Below are 24143 nucleotides of genomic sequence, written 5' to 3'. Positions count from 1 at the left end.
GAATGATGATGAAGGTTTGAGCAACATTAGCATTAAAGGACAGGGTCACATTTTTCCAGTGTGTCCCTGAACCACACTGACATGCCCACATGTACATTGACAGCTGAGGATCATATGAGGCTTCAGCACAAATCAAGTGGGGATCTTCCAAAGTCTCCTCATGATGACATTTGCTCTTTGAATTTTGGACTGAAATGCTTCACCTTCCATCATCTATAAATAACAGTCAGGATATTTGTGGTGAGTTTAGTGAGACGTGAGAAAAAATCTGCTCTGAAATCAGTCAGTTTAGTTCTGCTTTGGTCCAATATTTGATGGGAAAATGAAGCGATGATCCACAGACTGAAATCATTCAGCTTCATGTTTTATTGAACTTTGGTGTGTTGATCCTTTTCTTGTTGATAGCTGCTAGTTTCTCCAGCAGCTTCTGAGTCTGAACAGTGAATTTCCATCCCTGGTGGTCTTCCTCCCTGTCAAACAGGATCTCTGGGAGACCAGCCTCTGCTGAACTTTGGCCTGGACCTGAACCCAGCTGTGTGTCCTTCAGGAGTGACCGGTCAATGGGTCGACTCATTGACTTTAAACAACAACATTTATCTGACAGACAGTAAGTTGTTCTCAGTATTGAAATCATGTTGGACGATATCACCTTGATTTTCAGCATCGTTCTTCTTCACATTCATTTATATTCTCACATGTGAAAGCTGCCCAGTTGAACCAGTCTTCAACTCTTGACTTCTGTTTCACATTTTCTCCACACACACGTTCTGACTGATGACTGCATGAGTATAAAACAGTGATTTCATTGACGTCTGATGCAGAGAAGGATGTTCTGGAAAATTAAAGGCTGCAGAAACTCAAGGAGGAGACAAAGCTTCCAAAGTCTCCTCATGATGACATTTGCTCTTTCAATTTTGTCCTAAAATGCTTCACCTACCATCATCTATAAACAACAGTCAGGATATTTGTGGTGAGTTTAGTGAGACGTTAGAAAAACTCTGCTCAGAAATGAGTCAGTTTAGTTCTGCTTTGGTCCAATATTTGATGGGAAAATGAAGCGATGATCCACAGACTGAAATCATTCAGCTTCATGTTTTATTGAACTTTGGTGTGTTGATCCTGATGTTTATCAGCCAGGTCCTGCTGAGCAGTGGTATGATGATGATGTAGAAAGGACTTCGCTGATACAAGCTTGAGTTGAAGAGAACTTTAATAACAAGCAGTATCAGATCAGATGCTGGCCATCTGAGAGAGCTTCAGGGTCAGATCAGAAGACTCTGCCGTTATCCTAAAGACAATACAATATATAGCATAATGGTCTGTCCTACTCCACCCATATCTTACCTAACTCCCAAGTAAGGCCATGTTCTACACATTGTCTTACTGAGGGGTGCATTCCTCCACTCTCACCCATAAATGTCAACCTCTGTTGGGGATTCACATCTAAACAGTCCCCTTTGTATACGTTCCCACACTAGGACTCCCTCTTTATGGCCTGTCCTGTGTAGTCTCACATATCACTGAGAGTGTCTTGCAGTTTAAACATCAGTTTACCTCTTATCATGCTTAATCTAACATATGTGTGATATTTGACTCATCTGATCATATACCTCAATCCTTCTCCTGTTGATAGTTGCTAGTTTCTCCAGCAGCTTCTGAGTCTGAACAGTGAATTTCCATCCCTGGTGGTCTTCCTCCCTGTCAAACAGGATCTCTGGGAGACCAGCCTCTGCTGAACTTTGGCCTGGACCTGAACCCAGCTGTGTGTCCTTCAGGAGTGACCGGTCAATAGGTCGACTCATTGACTTTAAACAACAACATTTATCTGACAGACAGTAAGTTGTTCTCAGTGTTAAAATCATGTTGGACGATATCACCTTGATTTTCAGCATCGTTCTTCTTCACATTCATTTATATTCTCACATGTGAAAGCTGCCCAGTTGAACCAGTCTTCAACTCTTGACTTCTGTTTCACATTTTCTCCACACACACGTTCTGACTGATGACTGCATGAGTATAAAACAGTGATTTCATTGACGTCTGATGCAGAGAAGGATGTTCTGGAAAACTAAAGGCTGCAGAAACTCAAGGAGGAGAAAAATCTTCCAAAGTCTCCTCATGATGACATTTGCTCTTTCATTTTTTTCCTAAATGCTTCACCTACCATCATCTATAAACAACAGTCAGGATATTTGTGGTGAGTTTAGTGAGACGTTAGAAAAAATCTGCTCAGAGTCAGTTGTGTTCTGCTTTGGTCCAATAAGATGAGTTAAGATAAGACTTTATTACCCCCTACCCGAACCAGGGTTTGTCCACACCCCGCTTTTATTGGTGCAGTTGGTGAGAGGCAGGGGTAGATGATGGTAGTGCGGCATTTGGCAGTTACATGTGGCATCTAGGCCTGTGGTAGCATTGTAGCAGCTAACAATAGCTAAAGCGGTGGTAGTATGATAGTATCTTAGCAGTTAGCATTGGCATCTAGCAGTTAACATTAACAGTATAGGTGAATCTAGCTTTATTGTCTTCTTCTGTTCTTCTTAGCAGTTAGCGGTTAGCATTTAGCATTAGCATTAGCTAAATGGTAGCATCGGTACTGTAATGTCTTCTTCTATTCTTCTTAGCGGTTAGCATTAGCATTAGCATTACCTAAATGGTAGCATCGGTACTGGCCACTACCTGGAGCATCTCCTAAACAGGCCTGGGTCAGTTGAACGTGGCGGTGCTGTTTGGATTGTGTAGGAGCAGTGTGAACTGGCACTGGGGGGGTGACTCTGGGACGCCGGAGTTCACCACCTAGCCTCCTGGAGGTGTAGTGGGACTAAGTAGGCGAAACACAGTTTAAGGGAGGTATCCACCTGATGACCCCCAGAGACGTGTTAGGAATCACTGCTCTTTGGCAGGTATAGAGGCAGATTAGGGGTCCAAGGTTCTTCACTGAGAATGAATCCTCTTTTTGAGCACAAGTATCTTGTGTTTAAATTAACTAATCTCACAATGGAGAAAATCACTTTCATTTTCATCACAGAAACTCTACAGAACACACAAGGCGGGGGGGGGGGATGCATACAGCAAGTGGATGTGCAAATAAGAACAAACGGAGCGATGAATTACAACTATGCAAACACCACAAAAAGAATTTCAAAAATGTAAAAATAGAAAAAGAAAGTGCTGTCCGTGATGCAGTGCGTGAGGTCGTCGATGTCATCTCCATAAGAGCTGCAGAGCATGCTCCAATATTTGATGATCGACAGACTGAAATCATTCAGCTTCATGTTTTATTGAAGTTTGGTGTGTTGATCCTTTTCTTGTTGATAGCTGCTAGTTTCTCCAGCAGCTTCTGAGTCTGAACAGTGAATTTCCATCCCTGGTGGTCTTCCTCTCTGTCTAACAGGATCTCTGGGAGACCAGCCTCTGCTAGACCTGAACCTGAACCCAGCTGTGTGTCCATCAGGAGTGACCGGTCAATGGATCATCTCATTGAGTTTAAACAGCAACATTTATCTGACAGACAGTAAGTTGTTCTCAGTGTTAAAATCATGTTGGACGATATCACCTTGATTTTCAGCATCGTTCTTCTTCACATTCATTTATATTCTCACATGTGAAAGCTGCCCAGTTGAACCAGTCTTCAACTCTTGACTTCTGTTTCACATTTTCTCCACACACACGTTCTGACTGATGACTGCATGAGTATAAAACAGTGATTTCATTGACGTCTGATGCAGAGAAGGATGTTCTGGAAAACTAAAGGCTGCAGAAACTCAAGGAGGAGACAAAGCTGAAAAATGTGTTGTGTGTCAAACAAGTGGAAAAGAAACAACACCTGTACCTGTTTCCTTCATGTAGCCCAGAGAAGTTTGTTCTAGTTTTCATTTGACCCACAGTTCAATGTGAAATCACCCGTAGCTTTAGTTTGATCCAGTATTCTCTGGTTTTCTCTTTGGTTTTCTGATGTTTCACTCACTTCACCTGCGACAAGTTTATTGTGACTCAGCACCAATTTGTGCTGGACAGGTAGCATCCAGTTAGCTTGTGTGAGCTGTGTGATGCTGTCCACAGTGTTATAGGGGTCAATAAGAACTGGAGGGACTAAACCAGACCAGCTGGTGAACCGACACAGTAAAGTGAAAGCTGCAGAGAAACGCAGACTGGACTGTTGATTCACAGCAGGATCAGCAGCACGAGCAAGCGTGAGCTAATTCTTCATGATTCCTCCACAGAGTGGACCAGGAGAGCTCAGAGGTTCCCAGTGGTCAGTCTGCCCAGCAGCGTCAGACTCACCTGGACTCCATATTTATGGTCTGTACATGTACAACAGCTACTTTTACATCTATTCTGTTCACAATAATGTCCATGCTGCACTTTTTAGACCAGTGGACTGTCAGTCTGTTCAACACGGATCTGATGTTTGGCTCCATGATTTCAGTTTGTGTGATTCATATAATATTCTGTTCCAGCTGCTGGAGGAGAACATTGTCACTTTTGTGAAGAACGAGCTGAAGAAGATCCAGAAGGTTCTGAGTTCAGATTACCCAGAATGCTTAGAGAGTCAGAGGGAGGATGAGGAGGTGTTGGACGATGAGGATGAAGAGCAGAGGAGGAGCAGCAAAGAGGCGTTTCTGAAGATCACACAGCACTTCCTGAGGAGGATGAAGGAGGAGGATCTGGCTGACCGTCTGCAGAGCAGTAAGAGGATTTCTGTAAAGATTGAACCTGCTGGATAAATGGGACGTTCACTGATGTCTCAAGAGATGGAAGAAAATATGTTTGTATTTTTAGGGTCATTAAATTGTCGTGTTCTTCATGAATCTCTGAATGATCTTATTTATTGTGTCTTCATTCAGAACATCCTGCTGCAGTTTGTCAGCATCAACTTAAATCCAACCTGAAGGAGAAGTTCCAGTGTGTGTTTGAGGGGATTGCTAAAGCAGGAAACCGGACCCTTCTGAATCAGATCTACACAGAGCTCTTCATCTCAGAGGGAGGGACTGGAGAGGTCAATGATGAACATGAGGTCAGACAGATTGAAACAGCATCCAGGAAACCACACAGACCAGAAACAACAATCAGACATGAAGACATCTTCAAACCGTCACCTGGAAGAGATGAACCAATCAGAACAGTGATGACGAAGGGCGTGGCTGGCATTGGGAAAACAATCTTAACACAGAAACTCACTCTGGACTGGGCTGGAGACAAAGCCAACCAGGACATACACTTCATGTTTCCATTCACTTTCAGAGAGCTGAACGTGCTGAAAGAGAAAAGGTTTAGTTTAGTGGAACTTGTTCATCAATTCTTTCCTGAAACCAAAGAAGCAGGAATCTGCAGGTTTGAGGAGTTCCAGGTTGTGTTCATCTTTGATGGTCTGGATGAGTGTCGACTTCCTCTGGACTTCAGCAACAATGAGGTCCTGACTGATGTTACAGAGTCCACCTCGGTGGATGTGCTGCTGACAAACCTCATCAGGAGGAAACTGCTTCCCTCTGCTCGCCTCTGGATAACCACACGACCTGCAGCAGCCAATCAGATCCCTCCTGAGTGTGTTGACATGGTGACAGAGGTCAGAGGGTTCACTGACCCACAGAAGGAGGAGTACTTCAGGAAGAGATTCAGAGATGAAGACAGGGCCAACAGAATCATCTCCCACATCAAGACATCACGAAGCCTCCACATCATGTGCCACATCCCGGTCTTCTGCTGGATCACTGCCACAGTCCTGGAGGATGTGATGAAGACCAGAGAGGGAGGAGCGCTGCCCAAGACCCTGACTCAGATGTACATCCACTTCCTGGTGGTTCAGTGTAAACTGAAGAATGTCAAGTATGATGGTGGAGCTGAGTCAGATCCACAGTGGACTCCAAAGAGCAGGAAGATGATTGAGTCTCTGGGAAAACTGTCTTTTGAGCAGCTGGAGAAAGGAAACCTGATCTTCTATGAATCAGACCTGACAGAGTGTGGCATCGATATCAGAGCAGCCTCAGTGTACTCAGGAGTGTTCACACAGATCTTTAAAGAGGAGAGAGGACTGTACCAGGACAAGGTGTTCTGCTTCGTCCATCTGAGTGTTCAGGAGTTTCTGGCTGCTCTTCATGTCCATCGGACCTTCATCATCTCTGGAGTCAATCTGCTGTCAGAAAAACAAAAAAAACCCCAGTGGTCTAAAGTATTCAGAGATGATCATAAATCAACACATCTCTACCAAAGAGCTGTGGACAAGGCCTTACAGAGTCCAAATGGACACCTGGACTTGTTCCTCAGATTCCTCCTGGGTCTTTCACTGCAGACCAATCAGACTCTCCTACGAGGCCTGCTGACAGAAACAAGAAACAGCTCAAAAATCAATCAGGCAATGGCCGAGTACATCAAGAAGAAGATTGAGGAGGCTCCCTCTCCAGAGAAAAGCATCAATCTGTTCCACTGTCTGAATGAACTGAACGATCGTTCTCTGGTGAATCAGATCCAACAGTCCCTGAGTTCAGGAAGACTCTCCACAGATGAACTGTCTCCTGCTCAGTGGTCAGCTCTGGTCTTCATCTTACTGTCATCAGAAAAAGATCTGGATGTGTTTGACCTGAAGAAATTCTCTGCTTCAGAGGAGGCTCTTCTGAAGCTGCTGCCAGTGGTCAAAGCCTCCAACAAAGCTCTGTAAGTGTGCAGAAATGTTGTTGATTTCAGAATTAATTAAATGTGCTGTTATTGACTCAAATGGAGAATATTTTCACTCTTGTTCATTATTTCCTCTTCAGACTGAGCGGCTGTAACCTCTCAGAGAGAAGCTGTGAAGTTCTGTCCTCAGTTCTCAGCTCCCAGTCCTCCAGTCTGAGAGAGCTGGACCTGAGTAACAACAACCTGCAGGATTCAGGAGTGAAGCTGCTGTCTGCTGGACTGCAGAGTCCACACTGTGAACTGGAAACTCTCAGGTCAGATCAAGTCACTGTTTGTGGTAAAAGCGTTGACATATTTCTTTAAACTCAGAAGTCCATAAATATTAAACAGCTTCTCTAATGTCAGTTCTGTTGATTGGCAGATTTTTTCCATCTTGACTGTTTTTTTTAATCTGCAGCCAATTAACTCTGGCTGAGATGGAGATCCTCATTTCTTATGCCAGATTGTAATGCCTTAATGATGGGTAATGCTAAACCTAAACAGTGCTCAGATCGGGTAATGACCGTCCCTCCCAGTGCTGCTCCACTCTTCATGTTTTGGATCAAAATGCAAGAATTTTAAAACATGCTGACAGGAGACTCAACATTTTAACACAAATGTTTTTTGTCTTCTTGTTCATTATTTCCTCTTCAGACTGAGCGGCTGTAACCTCTCAGAGAGAAGCTGTGAAGTTCTGTCCTCAGTTCTCAGCTCCCAGTCCTCCAGTCTGAGAGAGCTGGACCTGAGTAACAACAACCTGCAGGATTCAGGAGTGAAGCTGCTGTCTGCTGGACTGCAGAGTCCACACTGTGAACTGGAAACTCTCAGGTCAGATCAAGTTACTGTTTGTTGTAAAAGTGTTGACATATTTCTTTAAACTCAGAAGTCCATAAATATTAAACAGCTTCTCTGTCAGTTCTGTTGATTGGCAGATTTTTTCCATCCAGACTGTTTTTTTTCAATGTACATTTTATTAATTCAGCTTCATTTGCTGTTCAGCATCAAATATGAATGAACCCTGGCTGAGATGGAGATCCTCATTTATGTTTGATATCATGTGACTTTGATTACTGGATGTCTCTTTATTCCTGATTCAGTCATGATTAATGACCTCAAAGCAAAGAACCTCTGTTTGTCAGTCTGTCCTTCCATTTTCTCAACAAATGCTCATCTGATGGACTTCACACTTGGTGGGTGTGTTGCTGAGGACCCAAGGAAGTACAGTGTCGAGTGTGAAGTAGTTTGAATGACCTACAACTCAGAAATGGTTGAGAATTATTACGTTTTAAGTGAAAGTTTCTACTTTAACCTGCACATATTTTCTATCCTTTACGGCCCTGGTTTAGTGTCCCAGGAAACTCACAGACCAGTTGCATGTGTTGTAAATCATCTCACACGATGCTGCTCAGCCAATCAGATCTCTGCATTTTGAGAGCAAAGATTTGATGGACACAGCAGTACCCTGAGATGATTTGCCATCTGTGTTGTTCTGTGTGTTTTCAGGCTGTCAGGCTGTCTGGTCACAGAGGAAGGTTGTGCTTCTCTGGCCTCAGCTCTGAGATCCAACCCCTCTCATCTGAGAGAGCTGGACCTGAGCTACAATCATCCAGGAGACTCAGGAGTGAAGCTGCTGTCTGCTGGACTGGAGGATCCACACTGGAGCCTGAAGACTCTCAGGTATGAAGAGGCCTGCTGCAGCCACAGACAGTCAGTGTGATAGAGGAGGAAGAGCTGGAATCATGTTGTCTGTCTTTTTGGTTGATGGTGGATGTGAGTTTGATATGAACAGTCACACATGTAGGAAGTCATTTTCCTTTGCTCAGAACAGAAACACTGGTTGAACATAGAAAGGAGATATTTGTGTTGGAGGTCTGAAGGAGAACATCTCCAGGAACAAACATGATAATGACCTGTTGGTAATAATTGATGCAGCTTGGACAGATCTCTGGATGGTAAATGAACTGTCTGTCATTTTGAGAAATATCCATTTTGTCCTGAAAAGAAATAAAACAGCCTTCCAATAACTCCAAAGCAGTTATATTCAGTTAAAACTGTGTTCCAACCTGACAACCACAGAACAGGGCAGGACTTTTGAGGTTCTACATTCAGGTGTGTCTCTCAAAATGTTGGACTGTTCCTTCATCAGTGTTGAACAATTGTAGTGAACATGGTCTTCACAGTGAACATGGGTTGTAAATACATGAAATTTTCAGACACCAAGTTGCTGAAAAGATTTACACAGAACAGAGTCACAACGACTCGTCTCAGATATTTAATTGATTTACAATATTTAGACTTTAATGAACACAGAGAGAAGATAACATGTGGTGCATCGTCACATCTGGGAAAAGAGAAGGAGAACCATGTCTAATAATAAATGATTAAAGCTCTGCTGGTTTGTTTAGTGAAGACACTGTAAGACGGATAATTAATGATCACAGGTGGGAGAGCAAGAGAGTGATCAATAACTGAAGCAACTTAGAATATAAGAAGGCAACAGATTCAAATAAGGAAATGATGGAGGCAGATTTAATAATGAGAGAGAATCTGTGACAGTTCAGGGATGTTCCTACCTGCAGAGGTGAATCAGAGTATTTCTGGTCAGAAGACTGTGGAGCGCTCCATGAACAGAACATGATGGATGGACATTACCTCTGGCAGCGTGTGGTGAAGGATGACGGCAGGACGACTGTGAGGTCCAGAAGCGGCTTCAGCAGGTTCAGCGTTCATGCAGGACAAGTCTTGGACCAGATGTTGCAGCTGGATGCAGCTTTTAATGCAGGTGTTTGGCAAACAGAGCATGTTGTTGAGGTGGTGTTGGTGATCCCAGGTGGAGCAGGTGGAGGGTGAGCTGAAGGAGTGGGCCTCACACAGGAGAGGACAGAGAGACTCTGGGTCTCTGCTGTAGATGGTTCAGTGTCTGAAGACCTGGTTCGTTTGGACAGACGAACCGAGAGGCCGACACGACGCCGGCTTCAGAAGCTCCAACAAGTCTTTGCTGTGTGATTGGTCCGTCGTACCACAGTAACAGGAACATGCACAAAACATCCCAACACATGAAATGATGCTCTTTATATCAGGAAGAGGTTTTCTGAGACTTGAGAGATTTTGGAGGGAAACAGTCTGGGAGTGTCTGTCACTGGGTTTGATGGCAGAGGTCTGGAACCAAGGACTGCTTCTGAAGAGGGACTCTTCATGGAGTCGGGATGGTCCAGAAAGAGGTTTGTGTGTGTCATCAGATGTTGTCCTCCACCTTCACACACACCAACATCCTGTGGGTCAGTGTCAGTGTGTGAGCAGATGGTGGAGGTGAAGAGGTTTAGGTGCAGCAGGTAGAAGCAGGTCAGATGAACATGTTGTGTGTGTGTGTGTGTGTGTGTGTGTGTGTGTGTGTGTGAGTGAGTGAGTGAGTGAGAGTAATGTAACGTCCATGTTTGCATGCTGAAAGAGGATGTGCTGGTCTGACCCCCCTCCTCCTTTCAGGGTGGAGCCTGCTGGAGTCCGATGTTTGAGACCAGGTCTGAGAAAGTGTAAGTGTGTTTTTCATTTGATTGATGAAAACAAAGCAGCGCACATTCAACCATCTTCAAACTGTGACATCACTCATTCACATCTCTGATGTCATCATCAAACTGTGGATCAATGAACAGATGATAGATCAATAACTGCAGCTGTTTTCTTCTTGTTCTCTCCATCAGATTCCTGTGAACTCACAATCGACACAAACACAGTGAACAGATGGATCAAACTGTCTGACAACAACAGGAAGGCGACATGTGTGGAGGAGGATCAGTCATATCCTGATCATCAAGACAGGTTTGACTGGTGTCCTCAGCTGCTGTGTGGAACTGGTCTGACTGGTCGCTGTTACTGGGAGGTCGAGTGGAGAGGAGAGGTTGATGTATCAGTGAGTTACAGAAGAATCAAAAGGAAAGGACTCAGTAAAGACTGTGTGTTTGGACGGAATGATCAGTCCTGGAGTCTGTTCTGCTCTGATGGTGGTCGTTACTCTGTCTGTCACAATAACAGAACAACATCCTCCTCCTCCTCCTCCTCCTCCTCCTCCTCCTCCTCCTCCTCCATCTCTAACAGAGTAGGAGTGTATGTGGACTATCCTGCTGGCACTCTGTCCTTCTACAGAGTCTCCTCTGACACACTGATCCACCTCCACACCTTCAACACCACATTCACTGAACCTCTTTATCCTGGCTTTCGGTTCTGGTCCTGGTCTGCTTCCTCAGTGTCTCTGTGTTCTATGTAGGATGAAGAAACTCCTCCAGTTAGAGAAACATTCTCACTGCTGAACAGATCAGTTGAGTCTGTGCAGGATCAGTCACTGAAATCTTTAAGTTCATGATCATAAATGAATCATTGAACTTTGTACAAAATGATTCAAAGTGATTGAAAATATTCCTCATTTACATTGTGACCTTCTTCCACTTCCAGTCCTTTAAAGATGGAAGCTGTGATCATTAAATTGTGGACATGCTGCAGATTTCTACCCTCTGCTGTGTGTTGTTTTGAATTGTGGCTCTTGTTCCAATAAAAGCTGAATGTTACTGTGAGTGTGTTTATTGTCTTTGTCAGGTCAGGACTCGAGGTCCACCCATGTGGTTTTTTCAGGGCTAAAAAAGACAGTTTAACCAATAAAAACTCATAAGAATGCTGAATATCAAAGCCAATAATCAGTCAGTCCATTGTGAATTATTTCAGACAAATCTTCAAATCTTGTTTTCAAATCATAACATTTTTCCAGTTTATAATCAATAATTTTGGTTTTCAAAACTTAATTTCAGCTGTAAAGTTTCCTGACAATAATCTCACCTCATGCATAATTACAACATCCAGTTTTCTGTTTTCATTCAGTTTTTTATTGTGTGTGTTAATTATTCTGGATCAAATCTTGTCAGCCACTAATTAACACCGGGTGCAAAAGAATTGAAGAATTTACGCGGCGCACCTGAAGGCAACGCGCCCGACGACGCTGCACGTCGCCGCTAGGGGGCGCGCTGACATGATGGAGTCATGACGTGCCCACACTGGCGGCGCGTGGACGGGAAGGAGGCCAACAGACGCTGATGTGAGTCAGCTGCTGTGTCGAGACGGTAGAAGCGGCTCTTAAAGGGCTGAAGAGGGTCAAAGCTGCCTGAGATACTGCTCAGGACGACAAAAGGTTCAAACTCATCAATTCAAATTCAAATGCAATTCAGGCAGAGAGCGCGCGCATCACCTGTTGAAGCGTCTCGTGCTTCTTGTTGGTCCATTGGGACGTTTGTTGAGAGCTTTTGTGCAAACATCCACATTTTCAAGTAAGTTCAAGGTCCTGAAAATACAAAACAAACGCGTGAGATGTTCAAGTTTCTGTGTTTTTAGTCCGCATGTTCATTTGGAACAGCTGCACCAAGTTTTTGACGTTTTGTCATCACATCTGTATGTTTTCTCACTTAATTCTAAAATATTCCAAGTTAATTACAATAAGTTTCCCAATTGTGCCAGCAGGATGCCAAAAAATGTGTTGTTTTCCATCAGAAATAATATATGAATGTATAAAAGCCAAATGAATGATGAAAATCTAAAAAGGAATCATGTTGTAGGTTCTTGTCACATTTCCAGATGTTATATTGTCTCCATGTGGACTATTTTTAGAAGAACAATCATTGATAGAATTGAAAAATAGATGAGCTGCAGTGTTAGTTTTGTGCAGCCATCAGTCCAAAATCAGATCTTTGAGTCTGATATGAAACTAAAGCAAGAAAACAAGCAAATCCTCATATTTGAGAGGCTGAAACAAAGAAATGTTTGGCATGAATCAGCTCTCAGCAGGAAGGATGAAGCGGTGGAGGGAACAGGAGGAGGATGAGGAGGATGAAGAGCTGGTGGAGGCGCCGCTCCGAGGCAAAGCACCCTGGGGCTTCACCGTGAGGGGAGGCACCGAGCACCCAGAGCCCCTGGTCATCACAAAGGTACCGAATTTCCTGGATTGTTTTGGCAGCAGCGTGTTTGGACAGTGATGTTCAGTAAAGCATCATTTCTTCATGTTCCAACACAAGAAGTCCAGAAGAGTCAAAGTCCAGTTTTTCTCTTCACTTCTTCTTTTGGCTGTTTTAATATTCAAGAACAACGAATGAGCCAGTTTTGAGTCTTATTTTAACGTTTTTAGGACGTGGTTTTTACTTTGTGTCTTGAAGTTTTGGAAGAAGTACTCTGATCCGTCAACAAAAGTAGAAATACCACGTTCTAATACCCATCCAGTACATGGAAACATCCTGAAATGTTCCAAAAGTACACAAGTATTATCAGAATCAAAAGTAAAAGTACTCACTGTGCCGACTGGCTCCTTTCACAGTGTGATATTATGACAGAATATTATTTTACTCTGTTTTTGTCTCACAAATACACGTCAGAGCATTTAGAACTGTAGATACTTTGTGTACTACTTTTTATGTATAAAGTAACAAAGTAAACAAAGTAAAAAGTCCAATATTTTCCTTTGAAATGTGACAGAGTAGAAGGAAAGTATCATAAAAGTGGAAATACTCGAGTAAAATGTCCAAATGATGTAGAGTACTTGAATAAAAGTACTTAGTTCCATTCCAGTACTGGTGTACTCTGCTCATGATAAAATCTGTCACCTGCATTATTCTTCATGTTATCAGTTTGTCCTGCCTGTCGTTCCCTTCCTGTCCTGCAGGTGTCCTCGCAGCTTCCCACCTCCACTCATCACCTGACTCCCACACCTGTTCCCACTCCCCTCACTGACTCCTCCACCATCATATATACTCACCACCCTCTTTCAGAGCACACTGTGCATTAAGAAGCCTTCCTTTTTTTCCTCTTTGGCCCTTTGTACCTGCCTGCTGTGCCCTTTTTCTTACCTGACACCTGTTTCACTCGTCAGTGAACAAAACCTTCAGAATGAATAAAGCAATTAAGATGAAACAAGAACAGCTATAGAAATGAGGTGAACTTTAGATTGCTCTGGATGTTATTCCAGGCTGCAGGTGCACAATGAGAAAAAACTATTTTCCAGGGTCAGTAAAAGCAGCACCTGCAGCATCATGGTTGGATAAGGGCCCACATTAAAAGACAGCAAAGAAGCAACGTCAGGGGGTAAAAACCAGTAAGAGCCTTGTGAATAAATCAGAGGGCCGCCCATCCTCAGCATACAGCTCACAATTATTGTAATTATCAGCAGTAATCAACCTCAGTACAGAGTGAGAAACAGCATCCAGGGGCTTCAGAGTGGCAGCTGACGCATGCAGGTAGAAAATGTCCTCACAATCCAAGACTGATGGGAAAGTGACCTGAATAAGCAGCTTCCAACAACGCAGAGGACGACGTGTTTTATTCCTGACCGCGTTCACCAGTTTAGTCACGTGATATTTCAGAGCGACCTTCTCGTCCATCCAAACTCCAAGATTCTTCTTCTCTGCGACTCTTTCAATATTTACAGCGTTCTTAGTGGAGATGAAGAGACGATCGTCGTCGACAGTTTTAGCTCCGGTGAAAAACATGAATTGAGTTTTATCTGCGTGAAAATAGAAGTGCCAGAATATCAGTAAGTGTGGATGGTGGTGAATCAGCGGCTCCGTGTTCAGCTCAGAAAACCAAAAGTAACACTTAAAGCCACTGTTTGATTCCCTTTGCATTACAGTGCATCCAAAAAACAGCTGCTGTGTTTAGTGTTTGCTGCTCAAACAGGAAGTAGTGATGGGAACGCTGCACGAGTTTCAACCACCCAAACCTCCACCTCACAGGACGTACAGCTGGTTTAATAACATCATGTTTAACAGTGGTGGAAGAAGTACTGAGATCCTGAACTGAAGTAAAAGTACTAACAGCACACTGTGGAAATACCCCATGACAAGTCAAAGTCCTGCATTTAAAACCTTCCAAACAAGTTTCCTGGTGCAGTAAACTGCTCCCTGTCAGTGTTTCCTGTTATTTCTGATGCTGTGAAGTCGACTTTTCACGAGCTCAGACAAAAAGCCTGTTTTCAGCTTTGTGACGATGCATTTCCAGCTAATCCAAGAGGCTTTTTAAAGAGTCGATTCAGCTTCAGGAGGAGGAGAATTCAGTCTCCTTCAGTTCATCACAGACAGTCAAAATCAACACATCTGGAGATACGCTGATCTCCTGAATGCACTTCTTGATCCATTTATTGCACCTTTGTCGTCCAGTCAGCTGTTCATTTTGCGCCTGAGTCACACTGAGTGGATGCGGCTGCATGAAATCCTGGCAGCAGTCACATCGTGTTGTTTTTCCACTCATACTGAGAACAAATGGAAGAGAAAGTGAAGTGTCATGAAAGGAGGAAAACACATTTATCTTTCTCTGTGTCCTTCACCACCTTTATAAATCCCCTGTCCACACTGCCTGGACTCTGCTTCAATTGAGCCTGAATGACATCAAATCCATTCCAGAGGCGACATGAAGGCCTCATCCACTGAGGGCGGGAGGAAAAAGTCCAGCAGCCGCTTCAGAAACAGTGAGTTCAGACCTGAGCTGCAGAGCGAGGCGGTCTCTGGTGGTTCTGCACAAAGAATCTAGAAAGAAGGAAAAGTCTTTGTTCATTGTTGACTGTAGCAGAAGAGAAATCCTCCTTCAACAAGCTTCACCTTGGCTTTCTCAGAGTGTTCACAGTGATGAGTCAGCACGACATCAATAGATTTGAACTCACGAGGATATAATGAACAATATATTTAATATATAATATTTGTATGAACCCACTCAGGGGAGGGACAGCGGGCCATCAGGGTTTCTCTCACACCTGGTGTGAAAGGTGTTGAGTTCATGAGCCGGTCTGGAGGACAGGCTGACAGCAGGGCCGTTCTTATTGTGGTTCGTGAGTCCGGAGTGTGTTCCAGAGGGCTGCGGGGTCTTTGGTGTTTGAATCCAGCTCCGGTCCTGGATGCTTCAGCCCTCTTCAGCTGCTGTCTCATGTCATCTGTATGGTGCAGTGATCTGAGTGTCCAGGAGGAGCACTGGGGAGGGAGCGGTATGCATGTTTTCATTTTCCTCAACACTGATTCCTTTGAGAGTCTCTATTGGTCTGTAACTTGAGCGTTTTCTTGCAGAGAGAGCGCACGTTTGTCCTGCAGATGGCTGGGACAGGTGTGAGGTGGTACTTTCTTCCTCCATTGGTGGAGGGCACTGGCTCGCCGACCCCTGTAGTGCTGGGTAGCCTTTCCAGTTCCCTTCAGGGGGTGTGCAGACACGCAGCTGGCATTAATTCCCTGACGTTCAGGAGCGTATTCTGATCAGAGCTGTAGTTCATAATGGAGACAACAGATAGAAATCTACACAAAACACTGATAAGAGGCTCATATTCATGCAGTCGACCTAATATTTAATCTTTATTTGCTCCAGTTAAACTTGAACAACTTGATCAGTTAATGTTTAACTCTCACTCGCCTCTCTGGCTGTTTGGAGTTTACTTTCATTCTGTCCGGACGATGTGGAACAGATCGGTTTCTCCATCTCAACCTCCAGCTGAAGGTAATGAAACAACTTTGAAATGTTTGACTCGTTAGCTGTCGTTAGCTCAGCTTCACCAGAAACAGGCGAAACAGCAGCCGCCGTGTCGTGTCGATGTTTGTGAGCGTGAACGCTGGAACAAGAGAAGAAGCAGAGTGAGTTGATCCTGAATAGTTGTTGAGGAGGCAGCAGGAAGGAGCATTCAGAGGGTGTGAGGAGCTCAAATGTTTGATTTTTGAATGAAATATGTAACTTCATCACTAAGAGCTCTTAACTCTCCTCCAACAGGAGCGAGTGAAGGAGCTTTTTGTCCGTTTGTACTTAAATGTGATCAATAATCAAATCAAAGATCAATCAAATGATATTTTCTGAAAGGACATTATTGAGTCAGTCAGCCTTTTATTTTGAAAGGGTCTCTCAGCTTGAGTCAGTTCCAGTGGTGGAAAGTAACAAATTCACTGGAGCAGTGTAATTAAGTACTACCTGGAAGTACTTGTACTCTGATGATGACTTTATATTTCTGCTGTGTCTATATTCACCTTTTTATTTCACGACATTTTTTACTTTTCATGTTCAGATTTGAAATAAAAAAACAACAGATCAGTTGATTAAACTGCCTGAAAGTCTAAAACAGTGAACAGTGGCTCCACCTCGACCAACTACAACCATGAAGTACTAGTTACACATCAGTGATACAATAATATGATCATATAACTGTGACAGGAGCCGTCCTGATGAACTTTGTTCTCAGAGATGAAATTATATTTATTGCTGCCACATTAGTTTGTCTGAAGGTTCATTTTTTTTATCTGTGTGGACTTTGGGCTCCTTATCAAGGTTCAGGTTTCATCTTTATTGTCATTATAACACAGGACAATGAAATGCAGGTGGAGCTCCTCCACACTGAACACACAGAACATGGACAGATTCAAATATTTTAGATTAGAAGAAAACATATAAACAAAGCAAATAAATTATATTTACAAGAAAGATACAGTCACATATGTACACATTCATAATATGAATAATATGCAAGTTACAGTGCAAAACGTGAGACAGTGGGAATGAGGGCAGTGCAAAGGTTCTGTGCATAAGAAGAGCAACATCACAGAATCATTTCATGTAAAATCTATTAATGCAGTAAAATGTAGAGAACAATTTGCAATGTCAAACATGCAGAACATGCAGAGCTGAAGGTCCATCAGAATCACTTTGTCACAGTTGGTCACTTTTGGCTCGTGTGCACTCAGACGACTTTGTTAATATCAGAGATCATTCAGGCACAACGAAACTTTCAGTGATGGTGAATTTACTGAATATTAAAGAAACTGAAGCTTCCAGTCAAATTCAGTCAGTGTGTGTCAGTGGATGTCAATGGTCCTCCATGCATCAGGTGTGTGTGCTGGCTGCTCTTCACCTGACTGCAGCTTTGTGGCGCCATCTAGTGGACTGATAGTAGAACAGCAGCTGTGCCTCACACTGCTGTGTGACTGCATTCAGCTGACACTGATATGAAGCAGAAGATAACAGCCAATCACTGGAGGAGCAGCTGATGTTTTGACAGGAGAAATGATGTAAAGGATGATTTCAGCTGATGTGCAGATGAATGATTTGTGTTTCCTCTCCAGATCAAAGTGTGTGTGAGCTGATGTGAGTTGAGCAGCATGAATCCATGTGAGGACAGAGAGGAGGGAGTCCGTCCCTCTGAAACCGGTCTGTGTGGGGGACATGACGGCCAGACCAAAGCTCAGAGGTGAGATGAGGATCTCTAAGTGTCCAGGACTCTTCTTCATGTCAGAGCTCTCAAATCACTCCAGCATCATTATTCACACTCAAAGCTGTGTGTGTTCTGTTGAAGGCCAGAGCAGCAGGACACACCAGACTCTGCTGGACCTGGACCTGGACCTGAACCCAGCTGTGTGTCCTTCAGGAGTGACCGGTCAATGGATCGCCCCATTTATTTCAAACAAGATTTATCTGACAGACAGTAAGTATTTCTCAGTATTAAAATCTTGTTGGACAGTACGACCTGAAATGTTCATATTTCCCTCCTCATGTTGTTCACTGCTGATGTTTGTCCTCATTAAATCCTGTCTGACCAGTTGTCCTTCTTATGTTCATGTTGTCCTGGAATGATGACATTTGCTCTTTGAATTTTTGGACTTTTGATTTGTGGTGAGTTTAGTGAGACTTGAGAAAAAATCTGCTCAGAAATGAGTCAGTTTAGTTCTGCTTTGGTCCAATATTTGATGGGACAATGAAACGATGATCCACAGACTGAAATCATTCAGCTTCATGTTTTTTTTAGTGAATTTCCATCCCTGGTGGTCTTCCTCTCTGTCGAACAGGATCAATGGGAGACCAGCCTCTGTTGAACTTGGACCTGGACCTGAACCCAGCTGTGTGTCCTTCAGGAGTGACCGGTCAATGGATCGCCCCATTAATTTTAAACAACAACATCTCTCTGACAGACAGTAAGTTGTTCTCAATAACAGTCAGGATATTTGTGGTGAGTGTAGTCTAGACGTTAGGAAACAGACCAACAGTGTCGGTGCTGATGGACCCAACAGTTTAGTTTGATATTTGTCAAGAACAGGAAAATCTGCTCTGTGATTGTTTAGTTTGTGGTGTAACCTGCTGGTTAAAAGAGCAGATCATGTTGTCAATGTAGCCCTGTTATTCCCTGTTTTCACCACAGGGTGGCAGTAAAAGTTGTTACAGGTTTATACTATAGAAATGGAGCTGTAGCTGTTATGATACAGCGAGTCAATGGAAATAAAATGTGAGAGGTTGAAATATTTATTATTAATTATAGCTGATGACATCTCATTATTACACAGTCCGAGAGCATGTCTTTTTTTATTTATATTTAGTTACACTTTTTCAATAACATAAAATGCCACAATTGATCAGAATGGGGGCTGCACGGTGGCTCGGTGGTTAGCAGCGTCGCCTAACAGCTAGAAGATCCCCAGTTCGATCCCGCCTGGGATCTTTCTGTGTGGAGTTTGCATGTTCTCCCTGTGCAGCGTGGGTTTTCACCGGGTTCTCCGGATAATTCTAAATTGTCCGTAGGTGTGAATGAGTGGTGTGCATGGTTGTCTGTCAAAATGTGTAGCCCTGTGGTAGGCTGGCGACCTGCCCAGGGTGTCCCCTGCCTTCGCCCGAGAGACGGCTGGGATAGGCTCCAGCCCCCCCGTGACCCTGCAAAGGATTCAGCGTTGTATAGATAATGGATGGTTGATCAGAATGAACCGAACCAACTGCCTGTACTGAGCTATGGCTGTACTCTGTCCCATTCTTTCAATGTGTCAGTTGTCGGGCATTTACACAAGCGTGAGCTAATTCTTCATGATTCCTCCACAGAGTGGACCAGGAGAGCTCAGAGGTTCCCAGTGGTCAGTCTGCCCAGCAGCATCAGACTAACCTGGACTCCATATTTATGGTCTGTACATGTACAACAGCTACTTTTACATCTATTCTGTTCACAATAATGTCCACGCTGCACTTTTTAGACCAGTGGACTGTCAGTCTGTTCAACACGGATCTGATGTTTGGTTCCATGATTTCAGTTTGTGTGATTCATATAATATTCTGTTCCAGCTGCTGGAGGAGAACATTGTCACTTTTGTGAAGAACGAGCTGAAGAAGATCCAGAAGGTTCTGAGTTCAGATTAATATCAATCAATAGGTCACCTCATTAATTTTAAACAACAACATTTCTCTGACAGACAGTAAGTAGTTCTCAGTGTTAAAATCATGTTGGACGATATCACCTTGATTTTCAGCATCGTTCTTCTTCACATTCATTTATATTCTCACATGTGAAAGCTGCCCACTTGAACCAGTCTTCAACTCTTGACTTCTGTTTCACATTTTCTCCACACACACGTTCTGACTGATGACTGCATGAGTATAAAACAGTGATTTCATTGACGTCTGATGCAGAGAAGGATGTTCTGGAAAACTAAAGGCTGCAGAAAGTCAAAGAGGAGACAAAGCTGAACAATGTGTTGTGTGTCAAACAAGTGGAAAAGAAACAACACCTGTACCTGTTTCCTTCATGTAGCCCAGAGAAGTTTGTTCTGGTTTTCATTTGACCCACAGTTCAATGTGAAATCACCCGTAGCTTTAGTTTGATCCAGTATTCTCTGGTTTTCTCTTTGGTTTTCTGATGTTTCACTCACTTCACCTGCTACAAGTTTATTGTGACTCAGCACCAATTTGTGCTGGACAGGTAGCATCCAGTTAGCTTGTGTGAGCTGTGCGATGCTGTCCACAGTATTATAGGGGTCAATAAGAACTGGAGGGACTAAACCAGACCAGCTGCTGAACCAACACAGTAAAGTGAAAGCTGCAGAGAAATGCAGACTGGACTGTTGATTCACAGCAGGATCAGCAGCACGAGCAAGCGTGAGCTAATTCTTCATGATTCCTCCACAGAGTGGACCAGGAGAGCTCAGAGGTTCCCAGTGGTCAGTCTGCCCAGCAGCATCAGACTAACCTGGACTCCATATTTATGGTCTGTACATGTACAACAGCTACTTTTACATCTATTCTGTTCACAATAATGTCCACGCTGCACTTTTTAGACCAGTGGACTGTCAGTCTGTTCAACACGGATCTGATGTTTGGTTCCATGATTTCAGTTTGTGTGATTCATATAATATTCTGTTCCAGCTGCTGGAGGAGAACATTGTCACTTTTGTGAAGAACGAGCTGAAGAAGATCCAGAAGGTTCTGAGTTCAGATTACCCAGAATGCTTAGAGAGTCAGAGGGAGGATGAGGAGGTGTTGGACGATGAGGATGAAGAGCAGAGGAGCAGCAAAGAGGCATTTCTGAAGATCACACAGCACTTCCTGAGAAGAATGAAGGAGGAGGATCTGGCTGACCGTCTGCAGAGCAGTAAGAGGATTTCTGTTAAGATTGAACCTGCTGGATAAATGGGACGTTCACTGATGTCTCAAGAGATGGAAGAAAATATGTTTGTATTTTTAGGGTCATCAAATTGTCGTGTTCTTCATGAATCTCTGAATGATCTTATTTATTGTGTCTTCACTCAGAACATCTTGCTGCAGTTTGTCAGCATCAACTTAAATCCAACCTGAAGGAGAAGTTCCAGTGTGTGTTTGAGGGGATTGCTAAAGCAGGAAACCGGACCCTTCTGAATCAGATCTACACAGAGCTCTTCATCACAGAGGGGGGGACTGGAGAGGTCAATGATGAACATGAGGTCAGACAGATTGAAACAGCATCCAGGAAACCACACAGACCAGAAACAACAATCAGACATGAAGACATCTTCAAACCCTCACCTGGAAGAGATGAACCAATCAGAACAGTGATGACGAAGGGCGTGGCTGGCATTGGGAAAACAATCTTAACACAGAAACTCACTCTGGACTGGGCTGAAGACAAAGCCAACCAGGACATACACTTCATGTTTCCATTCACTTTCAGAGAGCTGAACGTGCTGAAAGAGAAAAGGTTTAGTTTAGTGGAACTTGTTCATCAATTCTTTCCTGAAACCAAAGAAGCAGGAATCTGCAGGTTTGAGGAGTTCCAGGTTGTGTTCATCTTTGATGGTCTGGATGAGTGTCGACTTCCTCTGGACTTCCGCAACAATGAGATCCTGACTGATGTTACAGAGTCCACCTCGGTGGATGTGCTGCTGACAAACCTCATCAGGAGGAAACTGCTTCCCTCTGCTCGCCTCTGGATAACCACACGACCTGCAGCAGCCAATCAGATCCCTCCTGAGTGTGTTGACATGGTGACAGAGGTCAGAGGGTTCACTGACCCACAGAAGGAGGAGTACTTCAGGAAGAGATTCAGAGATGAAGACCAGGCCAACAGAATCATCTCCCACATCAAGACATCACGAAGCCTCCACATCATGTGCCACATCCCGGTCTTCTGCTGGATCACTGCCACAGTCCTGGAGGATGTGATGAAGACCAGAGAGGGAGGAGAGCTGCCCAAGACCCTGACTCAGATGTACATCCACTTCCTGGTGGTTCAGTGTAAACTGAAGAATGTCAAGTATGATGGAGGAGCTGAGTCAGATCCACAGCGGACTCCAGAGAGCAGGAAGATGATTGAGTCTCTGGGAAAACTGTCTTTTGAGCAGCTGCAGAAAGGAAACCTGATCTTCTATGAATCAGACCTGACAGAGTGTGGCATCGATATCAGAGCAGCCTCAGTGTACTCAGGAGTGTTCACACAGATCTTTAAAGAGGAGAGAGGACTGTACCAGGACAAGGTTTTCTGCTTCGTCCATCTGAGTGTTCAGGAGTTTCTGGCTGCTCTTCATGTCCATCGGATCTTCATCATCTCTGGAGTCAATCTGCTGTCAGAGGAACAAAAAAACCCCAGTGGTCTAAAGTATTCAGAGATGATCTTGAATCAACACATCTCTACCAAAGAGCTGTGGACAAGGCCTTACAGAGTCCAAATGGACACCTGGACTTGTTCCTCCGATTCCTCCTGGGTCTTTCACTGCAGACCAATCAGACTCTCCTTCGAGGCCTGCTGACACAAAAAAGAAACAGCTCAAAAACCAATCAGGCAACAGCCGAGTACATCAAGAAGAAGATTGAGGAGGCTCCCTCTCCAGAGAAAAGCATCAATCTGTTCCACTGTCTGAATGAACTGAACGATCGTTCTCTGGTGAATCAGATCCAACAGTCCCTGAGTTCAGGAAGACTCTCCACAGATGAACTGTCTCCTGCTCAGTGGTCAGCTCTGGTCTTCATCTTACTGTCATCAGAAAAAGATCTGGATGTGTTTGACCTGAAGAAATTCTCTGCTTCAGAGGAGGCTCTTCTGAAGCTGCTGCCAGTGGTCAAAGCCTCCAACAAAGCTCTGTAAGTGTGCAGAAATGTTGTTGATTTCAGAATTAATCAAATGTGCTGTCATTGACTCAAACGAAGAACATTTTCACTTTTGTTCATTATTTCCTCTTCAGACTGAGCGGCTGTAACCTCTCAGAGAGAAGCTGTGAAGTTCTGTCCTCAGTTCTCAGCTCCCAGTCCTCCAGTCTGAGAGAGCTGGACCTGAGTAACAACAACCTGCAGGATTCAGGAGTGAAGCTGCTGTCTGCTGGACTGCAGAGTCCACACTGTGAACTGGAAACTCTCAGGTCAGATCAAGTCACTGTTTTTTGTAAAAGCGTTGACATATTTCCTGAAACTCAGAAGTCCATAAATATTAAACAGCTTCTCTAATGTCAGTTCTTCTGATTGGCAGATTTTTTCCATCTTGACTGTTTTTTTTAATCTGCAGCCAATTAACTCTGGCTGAGATGGAGATCCTCATTTCTTATGCCAGATTGTAATGCCTTAATGATGGGTAATGCTAAACCTAAACAGTGCTCAGATCGGGTAATGACCGTCCCTCCCAGTGCTGCTCCACTCTTCATGTTTTGGATCAAAATGCAAGAATTTTAAAACATGCTGACAGGAGACTCAACATTTTAACACAAATGTTTTTTGTCTTCTTGTTCATTATTTCCTCTTCAGACTGAGCGGCTGTAACCTCTCAGAGAGAAGCTGTGAAGTTCTGTCCTCAGTTCTCAGCTCCCAGTCCTCCAGTCTGAGAGAGCTGGACCTGAGTAACAACAACCTGCAGGATTCAGGAGTGAAGCTGCTGTCTGCTGGACTGCAGAGTCCACACTGTGAACTGGAAACTCTCAGGTCAGATCAAGTTATTGTTTGTCTTGAAGGATTTAAGCTGCTTCTATCAATTTTGAGATGCATTTAATTTAAACAGTCTCTGTCATGTCTGGATTTAAAATTTCACAGCACAGAAAGTCAGTTCATTTTCTTCATTTTCAGATTCACATATTTTACAGCAAATCTGAACTCTGGCTGAAGTGGATCTTGTGAAATGATGTTCAGAAATAATTTCCCAGCCTGCAGTTATGAATCACCTTTTGTGTGCATGTGAAAAAACTGTCTGCATGTATCTGAATGTGTGAGTTTTTAAAACAAAAAGGTTCAGTAAAGAGGAACAGGTT

At 43.7% G+C, this 24143-nt stretch overlaps 1 protein-coding gene across 1 annotated transcript in view; it reads left to right on the top strand.

Moving 5' to 3' along the window:
- LOC121627467 (NACHT, LRR and PYD domains-containing protein 3-like) overlaps nucleotides 1–24143 on the top strand; it is a 38831-nt gene that overhangs the window by 3124 nt on the left and 11564 nt on the right. The window contains 9 exon segments of the mRNA XM_041966395.1: nucleotides 482–607; nucleotides 1710–1835; nucleotides 3392–3511; nucleotides 19492–19570; nucleotides 20806–21031; nucleotides 21190–22497; nucleotides 22500–22992; nucleotides 23094–23267; nucleotides 23647–23820. Of these exon segments, the coding sequence (XP_041822329.1) occupies nucleotides 482–607; nucleotides 1710–1835; nucleotides 3392–3511; nucleotides 19492–19570; nucleotides 20806–21031; nucleotides 21190–22497; nucleotides 22500–22992; nucleotides 23094–23267; nucleotides 23647–23820 (2826 nt within the window).

The sequence above is a fragment of the Chelmon rostratus genome, chromosome 24 (genome assembly GCF_017976325.1).
Source record: "Chelmon rostratus isolate fCheRos1 chromosome 24, fCheRos1.pri, whole genome shotgun sequence".
NCBI lineage: Eukaryota > Metazoa > Chordata > Actinopteri > Chaetodontiformes > Chaetodontidae > Chelmon > Chelmon rostratus.
This window is presented reverse-complemented; position numbering and strand designations above follow the sequence as displayed.